We start from the raw sequence: 17,990 nt of genomic DNA, 5'->3' as shown, positions 1-17,990 counted from the left end.
AGTTTCTCTCATACGCACATGCACACACACACCCATCTGAAATCTCTCATGATTTAGTCTTATCAAAGATAAGATTGACAGTACCTAGTCCCTCACCAATTTCCTCCTCTGTATATCACGTTTACCCCTCATGGGCGGATGCAACCTCCACATTAAAGCTCCCTTAACAGACGGCTGCGACCTGCGCGTTACATTTCCATTAACAGACAGATACGACACCAGCATTGTATTTGATCAAATGACTGTTTTTCAAGACACATGACCATTGAATTGTGATTCCTAGGCCTTTCTATGGGGTTTCTATAGGGTGCCTTAGTCCATAACGTGTTAATGGATTGCCACAGACACCTTTAAACGGCTGATCTCTACAGGTTGGCAAAAGCTTTAGAGGTACAATAGGTAAGATTTTTGTGTTAAAACATTGTTACAAGACAATTGTAAATCCCTTCCTATCATTGAAAAAGGCTCACTGACATGTTGTCTCACCCTCTGCCTGTTTTATAGTCCTTAAATTCTGATTTCAAAATATACAATTGACGGCCCGACATTCTGTTCCAAAATGTTGCGTAACTGTACAATAATTAAAGCTCATTAGTTGAAAATGAGTTTTATTGCCACAACCAATGGTGTTTCAACATCAGCACGTTTACAGAGAAGAGGGAGGGATAAACAGTGTTGTGGTTTTAAGGTGTCTGTTGCTGCTATTCCTCCCTTGGCCGTTAGAAGTCCAAAATTACCTATTGTACCTTTAAAGCTTGTCTATATGAGCGAAATGATAACCAAACCTCTATTACTTTCCTTCTAAATAAAAATGTTTAGATCAGTTATTTTCAATAGACATTAGCAGTCAATAGCAAATAATGTGATCAATGTGCTATCTTGAGAATGATTCTCTGTCAGCTTCACTATAGAGCCAGTAGTAATTACAGCACTTACCTCAGAATCATTTTGTGATCCTGTATGTCCACCACAAGATCCTTGCTCTTCTGCACCATGAAATTTATTGTGACGTACTTCTTCCGGTCAAACCACAAAGCTCTGGCTGGTTGGCTTTTGAAAATGCAAGACAAGTCAAATTATAAATTGACCACCACGGTTTAATATTAGCCTGTGTGCACAAGTTTGAAAAATGGATCATTTTCAAACCAGCTGTGAACGACAGACACAACAAAGATCAATTTCATTAGACTAAACAAAGTAACTATGCCACAAGCATAATTTGTTAATATTATTATTAATACTTACGCATCATCAGGCCTTGTGATCTTCGGCATCTTTAGTTTTGACTGGGAATAAAACTAAATGGAGACAAATGTTGTAAAATGGTTTATGAATCAACCCAGTCTTCCCATGTGGCTCTCTAGACTACTGAGGAAACGTGTTCTCTCTACAACTGCCTGGAGTGTGGAAGCTTCAGGCTATTTTAGGATGGCTCATATCAGCTGCCTAATGCCAATCCCCCACACCTGTTTATAGCACTTCCAGCGGAGCACCAGGGGAAAACAAAGCACTTCGAATTTTCTTGAGCCAGTCTCGTCCCTCCCTTAAACCCGAGGCTCCAACTGTTGACTAGAGAGCTCAGTTTTCAGTCAGCTTACAGGACAGTGATGGTAGATACAGCTGTCTCCCAAAATAAATTCCTCAAGAGACAACTGCGTGGAACACTGAAGAAAAAGACATTATGGTGACCAAATGGGATGGCCAAATGTACTCTGAAAGTAATCCACAGTAACACGAACCTTTCAGTGCTTTTCAAAAGAGTCAAAGATACAGTCAAAAGGTAATCTGACTAAACAGGATTTTTAAAAAGTGTTGTCATTTCTACATTGAAAACCAAAATGTATAAAATCAAGAAAAAAATGACTTCGTCCCAAGCATTATGGAGCTCACTGTATATGCAGCACTCTTATCTCCATAGTGCAGTCTTAGATGTCAGCTGACCTCAACATGACAAAAATGTTATCTTTCCAGAGACATGGATCACTGTAAAGCCAGATATCCCCAGAAATAAGAAAACTATGTGAAGAAAGGGAGAAGCGGGTAAGATATCAAACCGCACATCAGGCAGTTAATGAAGAGTACCTGATTATGAAAAAACCTTCAAAATGGTATGTTCCAGAACACTGGAACTTCTAGGTTGTAGTGCTAATTGTCCATGACTATTATAAAACTTTTTATTATCATTATTATAATCAGTAATTGTCATAAGTGGAACATGGGCCTTTATGAATAAAGTTGGCATTGTCAACTTTGGCCACCCTGCTGGAGTGTGATTTAGAGATTGTGAACCTGGTGGGGGGCAGGTGCAAAGATACAGTGCAGTCTGTAAGTATTTGGACAGTGACACATTTTCTGCTCTGTACTCTAACAAATAAACAGTTGAAATAACAATAATAAAGTACAGACTTTCAGCTTTAATTTGAGGGTTTATACATCCATATTGGGTGAACCATGTCAGAATTACAGCCCTTAGGGGACCAAAAGTAATTGGACAATTGGCTGCTTAAATGTTTCTCAGACATGTGTGTTAAATTTAATTGTTAGTTCATGCATAAGAGCTAGCAAAAGATCTTGAGTTGATTCCAGGAGTGCCATCAGTGCGTCTTTTGTTGTATATCAACATGAGGACCAAAAAAAGTCAATGCCAGTAAATCAGGCCATCATTAGGCCACAGGGAGTGCTGACTTTCATTACTCAAATAGTTTAGTAGTTACACACCCCATTTGGTTGCCAATTTTAAGATGAAGAGACCAGCAGACCTTATAGCTCACCAGGACCAGGTAAACCACAAGTATACATTTTACTACCAAGATATTCAGTTAGCATAACTCACACATACTTTTATGAATAAGCTAGTATGTAATTTTTTGGGTTTTGCACTGAATTGATTTAACTTCAGGTACTACCTTATCTTCAGGGAGTGATACATCTCCCCAACTGAACAGGAGCAATACGGAAACCCCATAGTACCTACAAGCAGATCCCAACAGGTGGTAGCTGGGGTGGTGGAATTTTTGAAGAAAGTTTGGAGCACAGGCAATGAGCAGCATTGGATAGGTCTGACTGTTTGTTTAAGACTCTAGAAGGTGGTGTGCATGCGATTAGATAAATATGAGAAAATTAATTTTGTGAATGTGATTAGTTATGGAAATGCATGATTGTTGAAGCCGACTATTGGTCAGCTCTGGTAGTTCCCTGACTGAGTTTGCTCTGCACATGCCATACATTTTGCTCATTTTTGTTTTCATCCATTCAGCATTAAGGACAGAACAGCCAAGGTCAATTTTAGGTTTAGGGTATGAACTACACACACTACTTAATTACAAAGTTAAGCTTCATTATAGTGGAGACATGTAAAATATGGTCATTGAGGACAGAGCTGTATTTCAGTTCTTTAAAATGTTTTCCCCCTTACCTTGATTTCTTCTGAACAAGTGGGAAGAGAAGAGCGCTCTGATAAGAATTCAGACATGCTTCTTCACGTATTTTGCAGCATCATTTGTTCAGGAGTGACTAACATCCCAGCACCATGTCTCATCTTTTAAACTCAAGACATCCACACATATCCTTTTGTAGCAATTCCATTTATGTATATAAAAAAAGAAAAAAGAAAACTAGCAACTAGCTTTGCTGTCACAAGCTAGTTGCTCATGCTACCGCACATTTCTTTAATTGACTGAATTGGTCATTGTCTGAAGAGGAAGGAAGGAGGGGTGCACTGAAATGCAGCCCAGATGCCCTGCTGCTTTTCTTCTTGTCCCGAAATCAGGGAATTATTTAGACACGAGACACCAGACGCTTAAAATCTTTGGGCAATCAGTGACATGAATCAACCAATGCAAGATGTGACAACTCTTTTTAACCATGTTGGCAAGAGTACAAGTTATACACTTTATTATATTTTAAACTTCAACATGAACAAAATGAAGGTTTGCGTCTGTTGGTGCCTCCATTTCCAATTCTTCCAGTGGTCGTGGTATTAGATTATAATTAAAATCAAAGCTTTCATCTCTCATTTAAGTCATTCCAGAAAGGGAAGCCACAACTCCAGCTACACTTATGTACATTCCGTTCTCCTTCCATTAATGTAAATAGGTATTTATATACAAGGCAATTTGACAGGCAGCACTATAACGCATTAGCTTTTGCTATGTAGCTTTCCACCATCTCTTTCAGTTCTTTCAGCTCAGCTTGGTCCTCCTGTAGTTTCTCTTTGTAGACCCTCTCCACCCGTTTGTGTTGATCCTCTAAGAATTTCTGAAAGCAGGACAAAGAAATAAACAGATTAGATACTACATGCTATCAGTAATTATAGTTGATATTGATAAGTGCAGCAGTTTTAGGTCTATGCATCAGGAGACCCAAACGTTGAAAGCACAGCTAAAACGTGAGAAATAATGCACCTCATATCTTATTAGCAGTGATTTAGTCATCTCAATGTACATTAGGATAAGGGACTTGCCTCCACAATGGACAGGTGGTTGGTTGCTGTAGAGAACACGCCAAAGAGGTTGTTTGCCACAGTCCTGCGCTCCTCGTTGGTCTCTTGCAGGACCAGGTGATACCTGAATGATGATACAAACCAATTATTCATATCAGCAGGTGAAATGCAAACAAGTCAGGTAACGAATCCACCTACACATCTACATACTTTCTATTTTAAAAGTCTAACATTTCAAGATTGCTCTACATTTTTATGACCATGACAGAGTACTAATAGAATACATTAAATTTATGCTAGAAACAGTGCAAAGTTATTAAGTTATTATTTTGTTGAAATAACTGAACAACAAGTTGGTGGGGCAGTCACCATCAGAACCTTTCACAGAGCATGAGGGTGGTTACCCATAATTCATTCAGGACCTGTACAAATATTTTGATACTGTGGCTACTGATACTGTGCTAGCAGCATAGAGTAAGCCATGTCTATAGGTCTGTCCAAAACCCTGACAAAACAAACAACCTCTAGTACCATTAGAATGCACCGTCATATTTTGAAGCCCTGTACGAGTTTTGCTTGGACAAAACAGACTCTCGAAAATATGGACCAAGTGCCTGTTATGTCACCATCAGACTATCCACAGGCTTGTGTAAAGCCCTTTGAAAGCACGGAACTCAAGTTTACCTCCATGTACAATGTGGAGTCAGGGATTGCGCAGGAGAGAAGCCGATGCTGCTCTAAATGAATGCACATCGGCCTGACTTGACAAATAAAGTGGAGATTTGTGAGAGCTAGCAGGTCAACAGCCACAATATCATAAGTTTCAGCTTCAGGTCCATGAATGACTGTAGAGAGCAGCTCTTCTAGTTACCGCTCGACTATGTTTATAGTTCAGCCTCGGTTTCGGATGTGATTCAGTAGTTGTCTAGCTAGCTATCTGTTATGACAACCATGCTGTGAGATCATTCTGACTTCAAACCAAACAGAATTTTATGGTTAGGTAACTCGTTGAGGTACTAGAAAGCCGGGCAAATTGCACAGTAATGTCAACCTGAGCATGAAAAAAATGAACTTACTTATTTCCCGATTAAACTTATGTCCCAGACAGTCGATTGTGACCATTTTGTAGACGAACAACAGGAAAATGCTTACAAAACCATTTCAGATGGCGGTTTCAATGTCAAAACTGACATTCAGAACCATTCCAGATGACAGCAAATGTGTTATGATAAAATTTGACTGGGAAGTAGATCGTCAAACAATGTGCATTTCAGATGTGTCAAATCCATATTGCTGGTATCTCCTCATAAAAATTAAGACGAAGAAATAAATATTTTCAATTTATACTATTTTTATGTTCAGCCGAGCCTCCTGCATTAGATGGATAAACTTTCTACATTAGACCTTAAAATTCACAGAGTTTTTACAAGATGTGTGGTCTCCCTAAAGTACCCGTGTCACAGCCATAATGCAAGTTATTTGTCTCACAAAAAAAATATTTTTGGGCCTTTCCCCTCAGCCAAGCGGGTGTTATGACAATATGCATTAACAAATAGTCATTTTTCTGAGGTATTATATTTGTCATTTTGTGTCCAAATGTCACATCCATAACACTGGAATTGTCCAGCCATGTTTGTTGCAAAGACATATAGGCCAAGGGATATATTCAGGAATATTTATGCAATGTTTCCAATGCAATGGAAACATTCAAATACAAGTTTTCACTCCAATTGATGCAGGAAGTACCTACCCCTTGGGAGGTAGCATTTCACAGTAAATAAAAATAACAGCAGCTGGAGCGTGGAAGGCGAGTGGACTCACTGCTGCTGCACGGCTTTCAGCTGCTCCACAGCGTTGTCGTAGCCTTCAGTGACCCTCTTCTCCAACAGGCGCTTGTGGTTCTCCATGGACTCCAGATCTGTGGACCACTTCTTCTCCTCACGAGCGCTCTCCTGCACACCAGGAGAACATTGAAGAGTGGTGAGCTTCCTGCCACGGAAATAACCACCAACCGCAGGACCACCTTCCATGCACATATTTTTGCTAAATGGGAACTAGCATTTCCCCACTGAGGACCTACTTTTGGAGCGTATGGTACCGACAAAAGCAGTTATATTAAAACCATTCAGGACACACGTCCTGCATACACAAATGCTGCAACATATTGGAGTAGATTCACTCTCGTACATTTGCTGATCCCACAAAGGTTATAGAGCGGGATATTAGAGCAATTGCATGGCGGCAGTTAAATGAAAGGGGCAGATGCATGTTTATGCACAGGACATCATGAGAAACAACTTGCCTGCGTGTCGTATTCAAGCTGCTCATCAAGTCTTCGGATTTTCTCTTTCAGTTGCTTTAGGTCGTTCGTCTTGTCGGCTAAGTTGAAGTTTACCTTCATCAAAAAAGGAAATAGGTCAATATAAAAGGCTTTATTTTAAGCTCATGATTCAAAAGGAGACATTCTGGAGAAATAATCACCAATTTTCACAATTCAGATAGAAATATGAAAGACGGTGTCGATACCTGTTCCACAGCCTCCTCCAAGCTCAGCTTCTTGTTGGTGAGTCTACTCAGCTCCTCATCAACGTGAGAAATCATATCCCTGAGAGGATTCTAGAAAGGAGAGCAGGGCGTCACACAAACGGGTGAGGAGAAGCGTCAGAGTGATGGTGTGAGGGTGGAGAAGCGCACCTGAATCTGAACTTTGTACTGCGTTATCGTGGACGGCCCGCAGTCGGTGGTGACTTTAATCTCGAAGTCCTGGCCGCAGGCATTTTCAGCAGACGCGGGGATGAGCTTCAGTTTACGCGCAAGCTTGTGGTATTCTCCAAGCTTCACTTCAGCCTGCGTAGGAAAACCAAACAGCCCTTTTATGAACAAGCTCCCATTTAGATAACTGAACTGTACTTTAATACTTTAGATGGTGAACACTCCGATACCAGCCATTGTAAAGCCAACAGTTGGGCGAAAATGTCTGTAAGCATCGAAAATATCCTCCATTGTACATAAAACTGACCAATTTCATACAGATACTGAATTTTATCAATTCTATCTCTGCTCTCCTGTCAAAATACCAATCGGTGCTTCACACGGCTACTTATTCAATGAATGGACAACCAAATGACATGACTAATTTCAGTCAAGTGGATTTATATTTTGTAAGCTGTGCTCAACCAAGGCTAAGAATGTACTGGTACGCCCCTGGCCTTTGACCCAGCAGTTTTGCTAGTCCAGAGCAAAGTCCCAGGTGTTGATACTTTCAATTTTTCAGCAGAAGGATTTGTAAACCATAATTGATAATGTTACATTACATTACATTATTGGCATTTGGCAGACGATCTTAATGGACATAAAGATGGCTAAAATCCATGTTGTTTTAGTTGACCACACAACACAAGAGAGCGATATCTTCCAGGGCAAAAGTGGGGGGAAAAAAGGTCAATAAAGCATCGATCAAGATCAACTCATTGGAATGCTACATGAAATAAAATTGTGTGCTGAAGCAAAATAAACATTATTGTGACCTTGTTAAGCCAAAGCGACCCAGCCTTCGGCCCTCTGCGGCACTCACCCTCTCCTTGACCTTGGCCAGCACGATCTCCTCGTTCCACATGTGCTGTTCAGCCTCCTCCTGGCTTTTGCTCAACGTGTTGATGGTGTGCTGGAGCTCGTTCCTCTCGCGGTTGATCCTCTCGATGTCCGCCGGCGAGAACTTCTGGTTCACCAGGACGTGCTGAAGCCTGGCCTGCTCCTGCTTCAGAGTTTCAATCTGAAGAGCTGAGAGCATCGGGACCCACTTTATTTACAGCGTTACCGTCGCTTCTTTAAGCTAAACCGAAGCCATAGGAGTTTAGAAAACAGCATTTTTTTACGCTTTGGCCGTTAAAGAAAGGGAAGGAAGAGCAGCATTGCTTCCGCGATATGACGTATACGTAGAGTGAAACGGATCATTCGGGGGAATTTTTTGAAGAGCGGGGAGTCGATTTGACTCAAATGAGGATGCGTGCTGCGGTGTGAAAAGGATATTGATCGGTGGGGTCAAATCTTGTTTTTCAGGTAGTGGATGGAAAAAACGAAACTTCGGTACGAAAATACACAAGTGTAACTGTACAAATGGTCACGAAGAATTGGCTAAATTTTGACTTCAGCTTGTCTTTAACTGGCAAAGGACAGTCGCTGCAGAAGCTGGCTCACCTGCGGCCTCCAGCTCCTCGGCTATTCCTCCTGCTTTGTTCTCCAGATTTGATTTGAAGATCTCTGATTTACTGCAATAATCTCTCAGTTTCTGTTGATCTGTCTGCAACTTTAGCTTCTCAGTCCTTTTAGCCATTAACCGATCCTGTGAGAGACAAAAGGAAAACGGTCACCGGTATATGTCTGGAGGCCGCTAATATCATCCGACAAGCTCCTTTTCTGCATAATTACAGCTTGGTACCAATTCTAATATTATCTCTATATACAATGGTACTTGCTGTCCTTTTAAAGTATTGTACATTTCACAGTACAAATAAGTCAAAGTATGCAATTAATTGCTAATCAATACAGTAATCAGTAATCAGTAAAGACCAAATCTATCCTCTACCACAGAGCCCACAGTAACCACAAACAGAGACAGACCTTTTGGGTCTCTCGTTCTAATCTCTCAACTTCCTCAGTCAGAATTTGGTGTTTCTCAGCCATAGATTCCAGAAGGGCTTCATCCACATTATAAAGTTTCTCTGCAGAAAAACAGTGGAAATCATGTCATTTTGTGACCAAATTATTCAACAGTTATTTAAACAGTTTCCCCACCTTAAAACACCCCTCCCCCTTCCCCTCCCTGTGAGTTCTAGTTTTAACGGTGGAACCTATTCAGGTTTCTTACTCAGTTTAGTGAGGTATTCATGATCCTCATCTTCAAAGGTGTCTGCACCGTGCATGAACCGGTAGTAGGTCTCGGCCGTGTAATCGAGAAACAGCTGGAAAAAGCAAAGGATTGAAATACAAATGACTTTGTAGTGCCAGAAACATGTGACTTTCTAATGCTAGAAGACAATGAGCATTACCTTATTGAATTCAACTCCATCTTCAATCTCAGCGCTAGGATCAGAAATATCAGCAAAGAGAAGGTCTTGTTCTTTCATAGTGTTGAAGAGCTGAAAACAAATGTAGGCAGTTAGGGAACTGTCATGTTAAACGACGATTGGATTGGATGGAGTGCTGTGGGAAGGTGAGCCGCATACCCCCACACTCATACTTACCATTGACTGAAGATGACTTACCTTCACAGTGTCAATGAGCCAGACCAGAGCCCCAAGCACCTGTGGCCAGGTATGAGGGGCTCCTACGGAGTACATTGAACTTTTTGAGAGGGCAAACGGATACCTGCAGTGAAACACAAAACAGGTGCCAGGTGAGATGGGAGGTGGGTTACGCGCTTTGTTTCAAAACCACAGTCTAAAGGTGAATTTGATAACCGTTTATTGCATGATTTCTCTTTGTTCCACTTGTACATTAGGTTGTGATAGGAGGTACTTTCACTTGAAATACAGGACATGAGTAAAACTGAAGTCCGGGAAAAGGCTCTTTTGGGCTAACTGGGCGTGGCAGGTGAACAAGAAACATACTACTAAAGCAACCAAGGAGTTTTTCAGGAACCCCTTGGAAGGATCTTGACTGGCCAAGTCACTTATCCAACCTGAATCCAACTGAATATGCATTTCACTTGCTACGAGTTGCAGACTTCAGGCAGCTATCGAATTCAAATGCAAATGATTTGCAACAAAGTACCAGTATGACAATTTAAAGGCAAGCTATGCAGGAATTTCACCTTGAAAATATTATAAAACAAACTTGCCCAGTCATTACTCCAATACAATACTGGCCAATACCTTACTTGTCTACTTGTATTTGTTATTCTAAAAACTCCTCAGGCCACTTCTGGGCATGGGCCTTTGTTATTTTTGTACAGTATCTGAAAAGTGGAGACGTGTGAATTGGCTACTACAGTGCTGACCTGGGCTTGTGAGAGATTAGCCTTGATGGCTAACCATTAATCAAGTGGCTGGCCAGGGTTTGGTGACATTAATTAGCTGCCATGTTATGAGCTAACAAAATTCAGTTTTGTACATGAGTTAGCTGGCCATGATAGCTTGGTCCCACTGCGCAGAATGACTGTTTATATTTTTTGGAAGATTCTACCGGTTTATTTCCTCTCCTGGGCATTAACCTGGGCAGATGCCTAAATCCAAAAGGCTCCCAGACTTTCACAAGACGTGAGATGTCTGACAAAAATAAAAGCGACAATGAATTGATGCATTTGTGAGCATGCATGCTTATATTACAGCACTGTGCTCCTTCCAGGTAGGGCAGACTGAAATCAGTTGGTGTTAGCAGCAGGGGCTAACATTGGTTAGATCTAGTCCAGCTACCAACTATAATTAAATACAAACACAAGTAACATCAGTTAAATGGTTAACTGAATGGCTTGTGTGTAAAGCCATTAGCAGATAATAGAGCTACTCCAGCTACAAAGCTAGCTACCAATGGCTAACCAGAAAATGAGCAATTATCTTGGTGGAGCAGGCAGGGTTGAGAATGGGGCATAGTGTGAGAACAAAGGAGAAATACATCCTGCATAGTTTGCCTTTAAGATTGTTAATTTGTCCAATGACTTTCAGTACTCTAAAACAGGACTACATACATCTTTTGTTCTTATGTTCCGTTCAAAAGATTTACCAATTAAGAAAATTGGCATTTTGTAGTCATGTTTTCACCAGGTCAGGTTTGGGCTATACCATGATGAATACCACAGTTCACCAATCCACACTACATACCCTCGACATACCCATGAGGCACTTCCCCACCCACCAACCATTTTCCAGGGAGAAGCCCTGTATTGCACGGTTTAACATTTAAATCAAGTTTATGGTTAATATACCCAAAGTCTTTGAGCATTCTGGGAATCTCCTCCTCGATCTTGGATGTTGGCATCTGGAAGGTGGGATCCAGGAGGCCGTAAATGAACGCAAAGATCTTCAGGAACTCCTTGGTTGACGGGGACTGGAGGCACTTGACTGACATAGTGCCGGGGAAGCCCTTCTCTGAAAGAAACTGAAATTACAGAATAAGCCATCCAGGTTGGTGCCACACACAAGAGAAAGAGTATGGTGGTGTTACATTACATTACATTAATGGCATTTGGCAGAGCCAAATCCAGAGCGATGTACAGTTGATTAGACTAAGCAGGAGACAATCCTCCCCTGGTGCAATGCAGGGTTAAGGGCCTTGCTCAAGGGCCCAACACCTGTGCGCATCTTACTATGGCTACACCGGGGATCGAACCACCGACCTTGCGGGTCCCGGTCATGTACTTTTACCACTATGCTACAGGCTGCCATGTTAATGTGTCAACAGCTTGCTTGCCAAAGTAGTCCAAATAAAATCTGAAGTTTGGCAGGAAACCTCTTTGTGAAGTTGCCATGCTGTAAGCACAAATTTGACAGCCACCGTGGTCATTTAATACCTTACCTCACAGAGCTGTTTGATGCACTGCTGGACAAACTGTTTGTCATGAAGGGGTCGGGGGTCCTTGATCTTCTCAGGCCCTCCAAATGTTCCTTTGACATGCGAGGTGGCACTGCTTTTAATGAAAGAAGTGATAGCATACAACATTTAAGGCATGGTTTTCCGCCCTTGCGTAGTGTTTGCTTGCATGTTGTGAAGTTAAGCATCATTTTGTCTCATGAAACAAAATTTTCTATAAATTAGAATTTCAACACTGGACTGAATTGAAAATGACCCCTATTGTGGGAAATTCTTATTTGAATGAAAAGCTAATCATAAATATTATTTATATAGATGTGGAATCCATCACATTTCTGAAGTATGGCCAACAGTCAACCACATGTGCCCGGTTTTATTGACTGATGATGATGGCAATTGTGTATTTATCATCTGCTGTTAAATATAATACTGGGGATAAATTATAATTATGATATCATTTCTGGGGATTGTATATTTATAATGTAATTTTATATATTGTGTTAAAGGTACAATAGGTAATTTCGGACTAGCAGCAACAAACACCTTCAAAGCACAACACTGTTTATCCCTCCCCCTTTTCTCAGTAAACGTGCTGACTTTGAAACACATATACACAAATATGCTGCGCAAATAAATTTTATCGTATACATATTCTGCACTCGTGTTGGTTCTCACCATCCAAATTAAATAATGTAAAAACAGCCCAGTGTTTACACAAAATAAGGATTTTGCAATGTACATTTTGCTAAGGATCTTCTAACCCACCTCTTCCCAAAAAAGCTTGTCCGTCTCTCGGATGTACCGGACTGAGGTTTTGGAATGTTCAGCTTTCCAAAGCCAGGCTCTTTGCTTCATGAAGAAAATAAAAGCGCTTGTTCATTCACAGTGCCTATATGCAAACTGTTTTATTAACGTTCAAGAAGAACCACGTTCAATCACACAGTTAACGTACCTTTGTGGAGTAGCATTGATTATACTGTTTCGGTTGTCAGCCACTCTCAGTGGGAGAACGGACAGTCTACTACTGGACAGTCTACTGCTGGACGCTCGGCTCATTCTCCTCCTAAGGTTAACAGAAACAAATTGACTAAGTTAATGTAGCTAGGATAACCAACAAATCACCTCTAAACTAACGTAAAAATAGCTTGCTAGCTAACATAGAACTGAAAGTTAGCTACTTCTTTTCTTACGCATTACCATGAACTAAAACAAATTTACCGGCACGAGACCGATAGTACCGTAAGGGAAAGTTGAAAAGAACAAGAGAGTCTAGCTAGCTACCTACTTACTTAACGTTAGCCAAGTTAGCTATATTAACTCGGCCTCAGCAAGCTACATCGGATTAGTACGAATTAATGTTATATTTTACTCGAGCTAGTTCTACTAAATATTAAGAAAATATTAATTATAAGTTAGAACGCCATATAGTTTCATAACCAAATGATCAAAACGTTGAAATAGGTTTTAAATGGACAATACCTTTTGTAGAAGCTTTTTGTAACCACTACCCTTTCTCTTTGGTTTTCAGAATTCAAAAATTCCGCCAACCAGAGGCAACGGTTGGTAAAACGCGTGACGTCATCACAACGAAACACAGCAGTTTATTGTATGGATCGCTCTTAACCACGTGACAATTTCCTTGACAAGCGGCTGTGTCACAACAAATTCTATCCCCCTTACAAAACAGAGGGGGGATAGAATTTGTTGTGATACGGCCATAACTACCATAGAGCGCATAGACTATGATAGAGCGCACATAAAAACGGAAGAGGGTGGGAGGGTAGATAGAGTGATAGTTCAGTGGGCCAGGCGGTGAAGCACGCGGAAGAATGTATGCTGAGCGCAAAATGTCTTTCAGCCCATTGACTTCAATGTAAATACCCAAGCTCATTTAACAACCAAAGAAAACCTAATCGGTCATCTTTTTTTTTTTTTACATTTAATTATTCTTAGTAGTTTAGGAAACTAAGATTGTTTTGGTCCCGCAGGTTTGGGGAAATATTGAATTCTAATACCTACCTCTTACATTAGAAAGCCTACGAAGCCCTGTCTCCAATATCTTGTGTATGAGTAGTGTGCAAAATATGCAATAACAGAGGAAACAGGAAATCAGGAAGGGGGTAAAAACTTTTTCATTGCACTATACCATGGCCTTCTGTGCTACAATAGGCACAGTATGATCTACTGCAGGGCAGGCAATATATTCAGTTTAGAGGATACAATACGACTGGCGTGTGTAATTTTGGGCAACTGATCTCGTGGCTGATACTAGACCTCCTGCTCCAGGAGGGAGTTCAGTCTGCTGCCATGGCATCTTATGAGGGCTGTGGTCCCTTCTCTGCCCATTACTCTACCGGGCTGAATAAAGCAAAACATGAAAAGAGGGTTGACTACCTACTCTCCATTTTAAAGAAATTGTTTACTTGGAAGCACTGTTCTGTGTTTTTCTGTTATCTGTTTAATGTCTAAGTCCCCAGCGTTTTTGTTCCTTGTTTCCCTCTGTGACCACCGTAGCCTGTTTCCTGCTCCATTCATCTTCATGCATTTGTTTCACTGTGTCCTATTTTGTGTCCCTGCCTCACCACTCATTATATGTACTTCCTTCCTGACTCCTGTCTTTGATTCTACCTGTTTCTCGTTTTGCGCTTGTTAGTAGTGTATTTAAACCTGTTGTTTTCAGTTTCTTGTTGCTAGTTCATATTTCTGTTATTCTGTTCTCTACCCTGGTCCTAGATTCCTCTTCCTGATTGCAATATTGACTTATATCAGTCTAAACATTTCCATCTATTCATAAGCAGGGATTGAATGGGTGGAGCTCCCTGACCTAATGGCTACCAAATGCTTGCATATTTACTCCCGTAGTTTCATGAGATTTGTATTTGTATTTTTTATAGAGAAATTTGTATGTCACGTGGAGGCACATTGGTGCAATGGATGACACCTTAGCCTCACAACAACAATGTCCAGGATTTGAATCCTGACCTTCTTCCTCCTCCTCCTCCAATTTACTTGTGGGTGGTGCATTGTGGGAGGAAGGTGGGGTGTCCTGACCATGCCCATACAATCCTGAATACAGATTTTATGTCATGATGTCATGATTTGAAATGTGTGTTTTTATACTTATTTATGTTACTTTGAATATCCATATATTTGGTGGATGTGTAGTGGGTACATCCCTCTGTGATAATTTCTGGTTATTTAAACTATTTCCAGCCTCTTTATCCAGTCACTTCAAGCAAAAGCCTTTTTTCTTTCCATCCATTTGGCTAAGTACAGTATGGTGGAGCAACTGACCTCCTGATTCAACACCGGGTCCTGTCTAATGACACACCAGTTAAAAATGAGGACATTAAAATACAAATGTGTACATTAATAATTACAAAGGGGAGGCGTAGCAGATTAACCGAAAAAACGGTTGTATTGATGCATTGAAAAAAGAAGCGAAGATGCATAATTATTAAATGTCGGTTTATTTTCTTTTTCAAATCACTCGATATTCAGAAAAAATTGAAACAAGAGTTCATATCTTTCAAACTGGAGGTGTATGCGTCTATTCCAGGTGAGAGAAATGAGAGAATTGTGCGCTGAACTGGAGGCAGCAAAGTTCTGACCTCTGAAAGCAGCTGAGGAATCGCCCCCAAATAAAAAATAAAAATAAAATTAACAAAAGAAAGGAAAACACAATCATAGTTTGTACAGATGGGTCAACCGCTGGGTTCGTTCCGTTTATTTTCCGCGTAAGTCTAGATGACCACTTCCTGTCCAAAGCACTCCCTTCTTGTGCAGTATATTGTTTTGAGAGCCTCATTTGATGAACCTATCCAGAGGGTCAGTGACAAGTGTTGCACTCTGACCAGAAGGGGGAGGAATGTAGTCAGGACCAAACTCACTTCTCTGGGACCAGGATGCCTGCTAGGCAGTGCCTGGACAAAACCATTCTTTCCTGAGGCAGCTTGGTGTGTGTGTGTGTGGTGGCAGTTGCATAAATGCAGAATAAGCTCTAAGTAATAAAGGTACCCACTGAGAGCAGCCTATGAGAGTAGGAGGAGGTGTGGGATCTGTGTGATGTCACATCCTGGAGGCAGGGGTTGAGGTGGGCGGCGCCAGTCACCTAGGTACTGTGGGTTCGGTGGGTCTGGGGGCACAAACTTGCTTTCATCTCTGCTGCCGTTCTGTGGATCCCAAGGAATCTTCACCGCAAACTGCAGAGGCTGCGCTGGATGATCGGAACCTTCCTCCTCTGTGAAATGGCTGCTCTTTGCACTCGGGCAAAGGAAATGGAGTCGGACGTCTGAAAGACTACTCGGGCCCACGTTTGTGTAGAGCGAGTGCAGCTTTTATTTCTCACCCTCTCTCTGGAACCACCCCCGTGCTACTCTCGAAGCGACACGCGACGTAGCCCTCCCAAAACCTTACCTCCTTCCCGAGACATGCGACAAGACAGACAGACACGCGCCTGTGTGACTGCCGTTTGTCTGTCCGTCCCCATCTTTTTTTACATTTCAGAGTGAAGTGAAAATCATTTATTATCGCTGTCTGTAAACAGTCATGGTGTCCCCTATGTGATTTCTATAGGTCTCTCCCTTATCTAAATGGCCTAAACAGTACATCAATGCGATTCCTTCAGTAAAATGTGCAGTAAAATGACTTTTTCTTAAACAAAAACTAAAAACAAAACACAAAAAGGTATAAAAAAAAAAATCAAGTGAAGGCTAAACTCTTCATAGTTTAAAGAAATGAATACAGCATATATACATGATCTGAAGCTACTTAAAATACACCTTAATAAAGATACTCTTCATTGTTTTTTTTTCTCACCAAAAACCTGTGACCTTTACATACAAACCAGTTAGATGATTTTCTTGTCAATACCTCCTAGAAGAAAAAGTTAACCCAACCTGGAACAGCTTGTGTAATCATATATTTTATCCCATTTGTTTCCTGTGCACATGTGTAAATTACATTTGTATTTTAAACATCTTTACTGTCGCTCTTTCCTTTGCACCAATAAAACAATACCGGCTGGACATTTCTCTGTTAATATCACGGGTTATGAAAAGATTAAAACAGTGGAGAAAAAAACAATTGCATCTAATCTCGGAAACAGTGAGAAAACTTTTCAAAAAATGTTCCATCGAATGTCATTCCATCAAAAGTCACTCCATCACGGACAATTCAATCTCAGTCATTCCTTAGTTTTTAATATATATTTATATATCTTCTGTAAGAAAAAATCTGTCTTTTAAAGTTGAAAAAACAAAACAAAAAAAAAAACAGAAAACCCAAAACAAAACGAGGAAAGACCCATTTGTCAGCGGTCTTTTGTTCAGTCCTGGATGCAGGCAGCCGCAGAAAACGACAACAGTCCAGTGTCTGTTAGTCTGTCCAGCTGTCCGTACGTCCCCCATCCCTGCCATGTAAACACTTTCCGCATTCTGGCCAGGGACGACACCATTTGCTTTTGCAAGTCTTGAGCTTTGCGGGGTGGGGGGGGGTCGAAAAGTCTACAAATTCAGCAGTGTTACCACGAAGAGTTTTTCAGAAGGTAAAACCCTGGAAGAGACCCGGTTCACTCGAGGCCTTTGCAGGAGTGTGTCTGTGAGTGTGGGGGGGGGGGGAGGGGGTGCGGGGAACACAGTGGTGGCTTCCTGGAGATGGCGGGCGGGTGCTACGGCGACTGCGATTGCGCCACCGGGCTGCTTTGGGCGGAGCTGGGCGATGGGCTGGGGCTGCAGCTCCCGGGCGGGGCCCCGCTGGACCGCGACGTGGCCCCCGCCGCCCCGCCCTGGCTCTCCATGCCCTCAGAGTTCTCCAGCATCTCCTGGATGAGTGGCGGCATGGAGCCCGGGATCTCCATCTTCAGAGTGATGACACGCTCCGCTCCTGCGCCAGAGAGGGACACATCGGTCAGTGTGTTACCCACTGTGCCCAGCCAGGATATCAGGGGTACACTGTGTAAGGGGTATGTAGTGTGAGGGGGTAACACCATGTGAGGGGTGTATTGTGTGAGGGGTCTGTAGTG

At 41.6% G+C, this 17,990-nt stretch overlaps 3 protein-coding genes across 8 annotated transcripts in view; all 3 read right to left on the bottom strand.

Moving 5' to 3' along the window:
• Positions 1-1,405, bottom strand: part of aarsd1 (alanyl-tRNA synthetase domain containing 1) — a 29,383-nt gene extending 27,978 nt beyond the window's left edge. For both annotated transcript variants that reach the window (XM_061231047.1, XM_061231046.1), the window contains exons 1-2: positions 1,246-1,405; positions 937-1,050 (exon numbers count right to left, since the gene is read on the bottom strand). In XM_061231047.1, coding sequence (XP_061087031.1) covers positions 937-1,050; positions 1,246-1,274 — 143 coding nt within the window. In that variant the 5' untranslated portion in view covers positions 1,275-1,405. The remainder of the gene's footprint in view (positions 1-936; positions 1,051-1,245) is intronic.
• A 2,163-nt stretch (positions 1,406-3,568) lies between these two features.
• Positions 3,569-13,586, bottom strand: ndc80 (NDC80 kinetochore complex component). 2 transcript variants are annotated; one of them, XM_061232136.1, is made up of 17 exons: positions 13,448-13,586; positions 12,921-13,031; positions 12,734-12,817; positions 11,954-12,065; positions 11,364-11,536; positions 9,706-9,808; positions 9,490-9,579; positions 9,309-9,402; positions 9,062-9,162; positions 8,639-8,783; positions 8,016-8,221; positions 7,136-7,288; positions 6,968-7,057; positions 6,744-6,836; positions 6,263-6,393; positions 4,463-4,565; positions 3,569-4,257 (listed from the first exon to the last, which is right to left on the bottom strand). In XM_061232136.1, exons 2-17 carry the CDS (start codon positions 13,022-13,024, stop codon positions 4,129-4,131), a joined length of 1,911 nt encoding a protein of 636 aa, XP_061088120.1. In that variant the 5' UTR covers positions 13,025-13,031; positions 13,448-13,586; the 3' UTR covers positions 3,569-4,128. The 2 variants fall into 2 exon arrangements, with proteins under 2 accessions (XP_061088120.1, XP_061088121.1); XM_061232137.1 differs by having other exon boundaries at positions 11,954-12,062.
• A 1,836-nt stretch (positions 13,587-15,422) lies between these two features.
• The window catches only part of raraa (retinoic acid receptor, alpha a), a 197,581-nt gene continuing 195,013 nt past the window's right edge, over positions 15,423-17,990 (bottom strand). For all 4 annotated transcript variants that reach the window (XM_061229175.1, XM_061229167.1, XM_061229159.1 and 1 more), the window contains one exon: positions 15,423-17,851. In XM_061229175.1, the coding sequence (XP_061085159.1) occupies positions 17,637-17,851 (215 nt within the window). In that variant the 3' untranslated portion in view covers positions 15,423-17,636. The remainder of the gene's footprint in view (positions 17,852-17,990) is intronic.

The sequence above is a fragment of the Conger conger genome, chromosome 2, assembly GCF_963514075.1.
Source record: "Conger conger chromosome 2, fConCon1.1, whole genome shotgun sequence".
In the NCBI taxonomy this organism is placed as follows: Eukaryota; Metazoa; Chordata; class Actinopteri; order Anguilliformes; family Congridae; genus Conger; species Conger conger.
Note: the sequence above shows the minus strand (reverse complement) of the source record. Positions and strands in the feature narration are given on the sequence as shown.

What these genes read in the sequence shown, in the direction of transcription:
- ndc80 (XM_061232136.1), bottom strand. Translation starts at nt 13,024, where the DNA reads ATGAGCCGAGCGTCCAGCAGTAGACTGTCCAGTAGTAGACTGTCCGTT. An exon ending in ATGGAGTTGAATTCAATAAG is followed by an intron (nt 9,403 to 9,489) that starts GTAATGCTCATT and finishes TGCTTTTTCCAG; the next exon opens with CTGTTTCTCGATTACACGGC. An exon ending in CGAGGAGCTGGAGGCCGCAG is followed by an intron (nt 8,222 to 8,638) that starts GTGAGCCAGCTT and finishes CGATGCTCTCAG; the next exon opens with CTCTTCAGATTGAAACTCTG.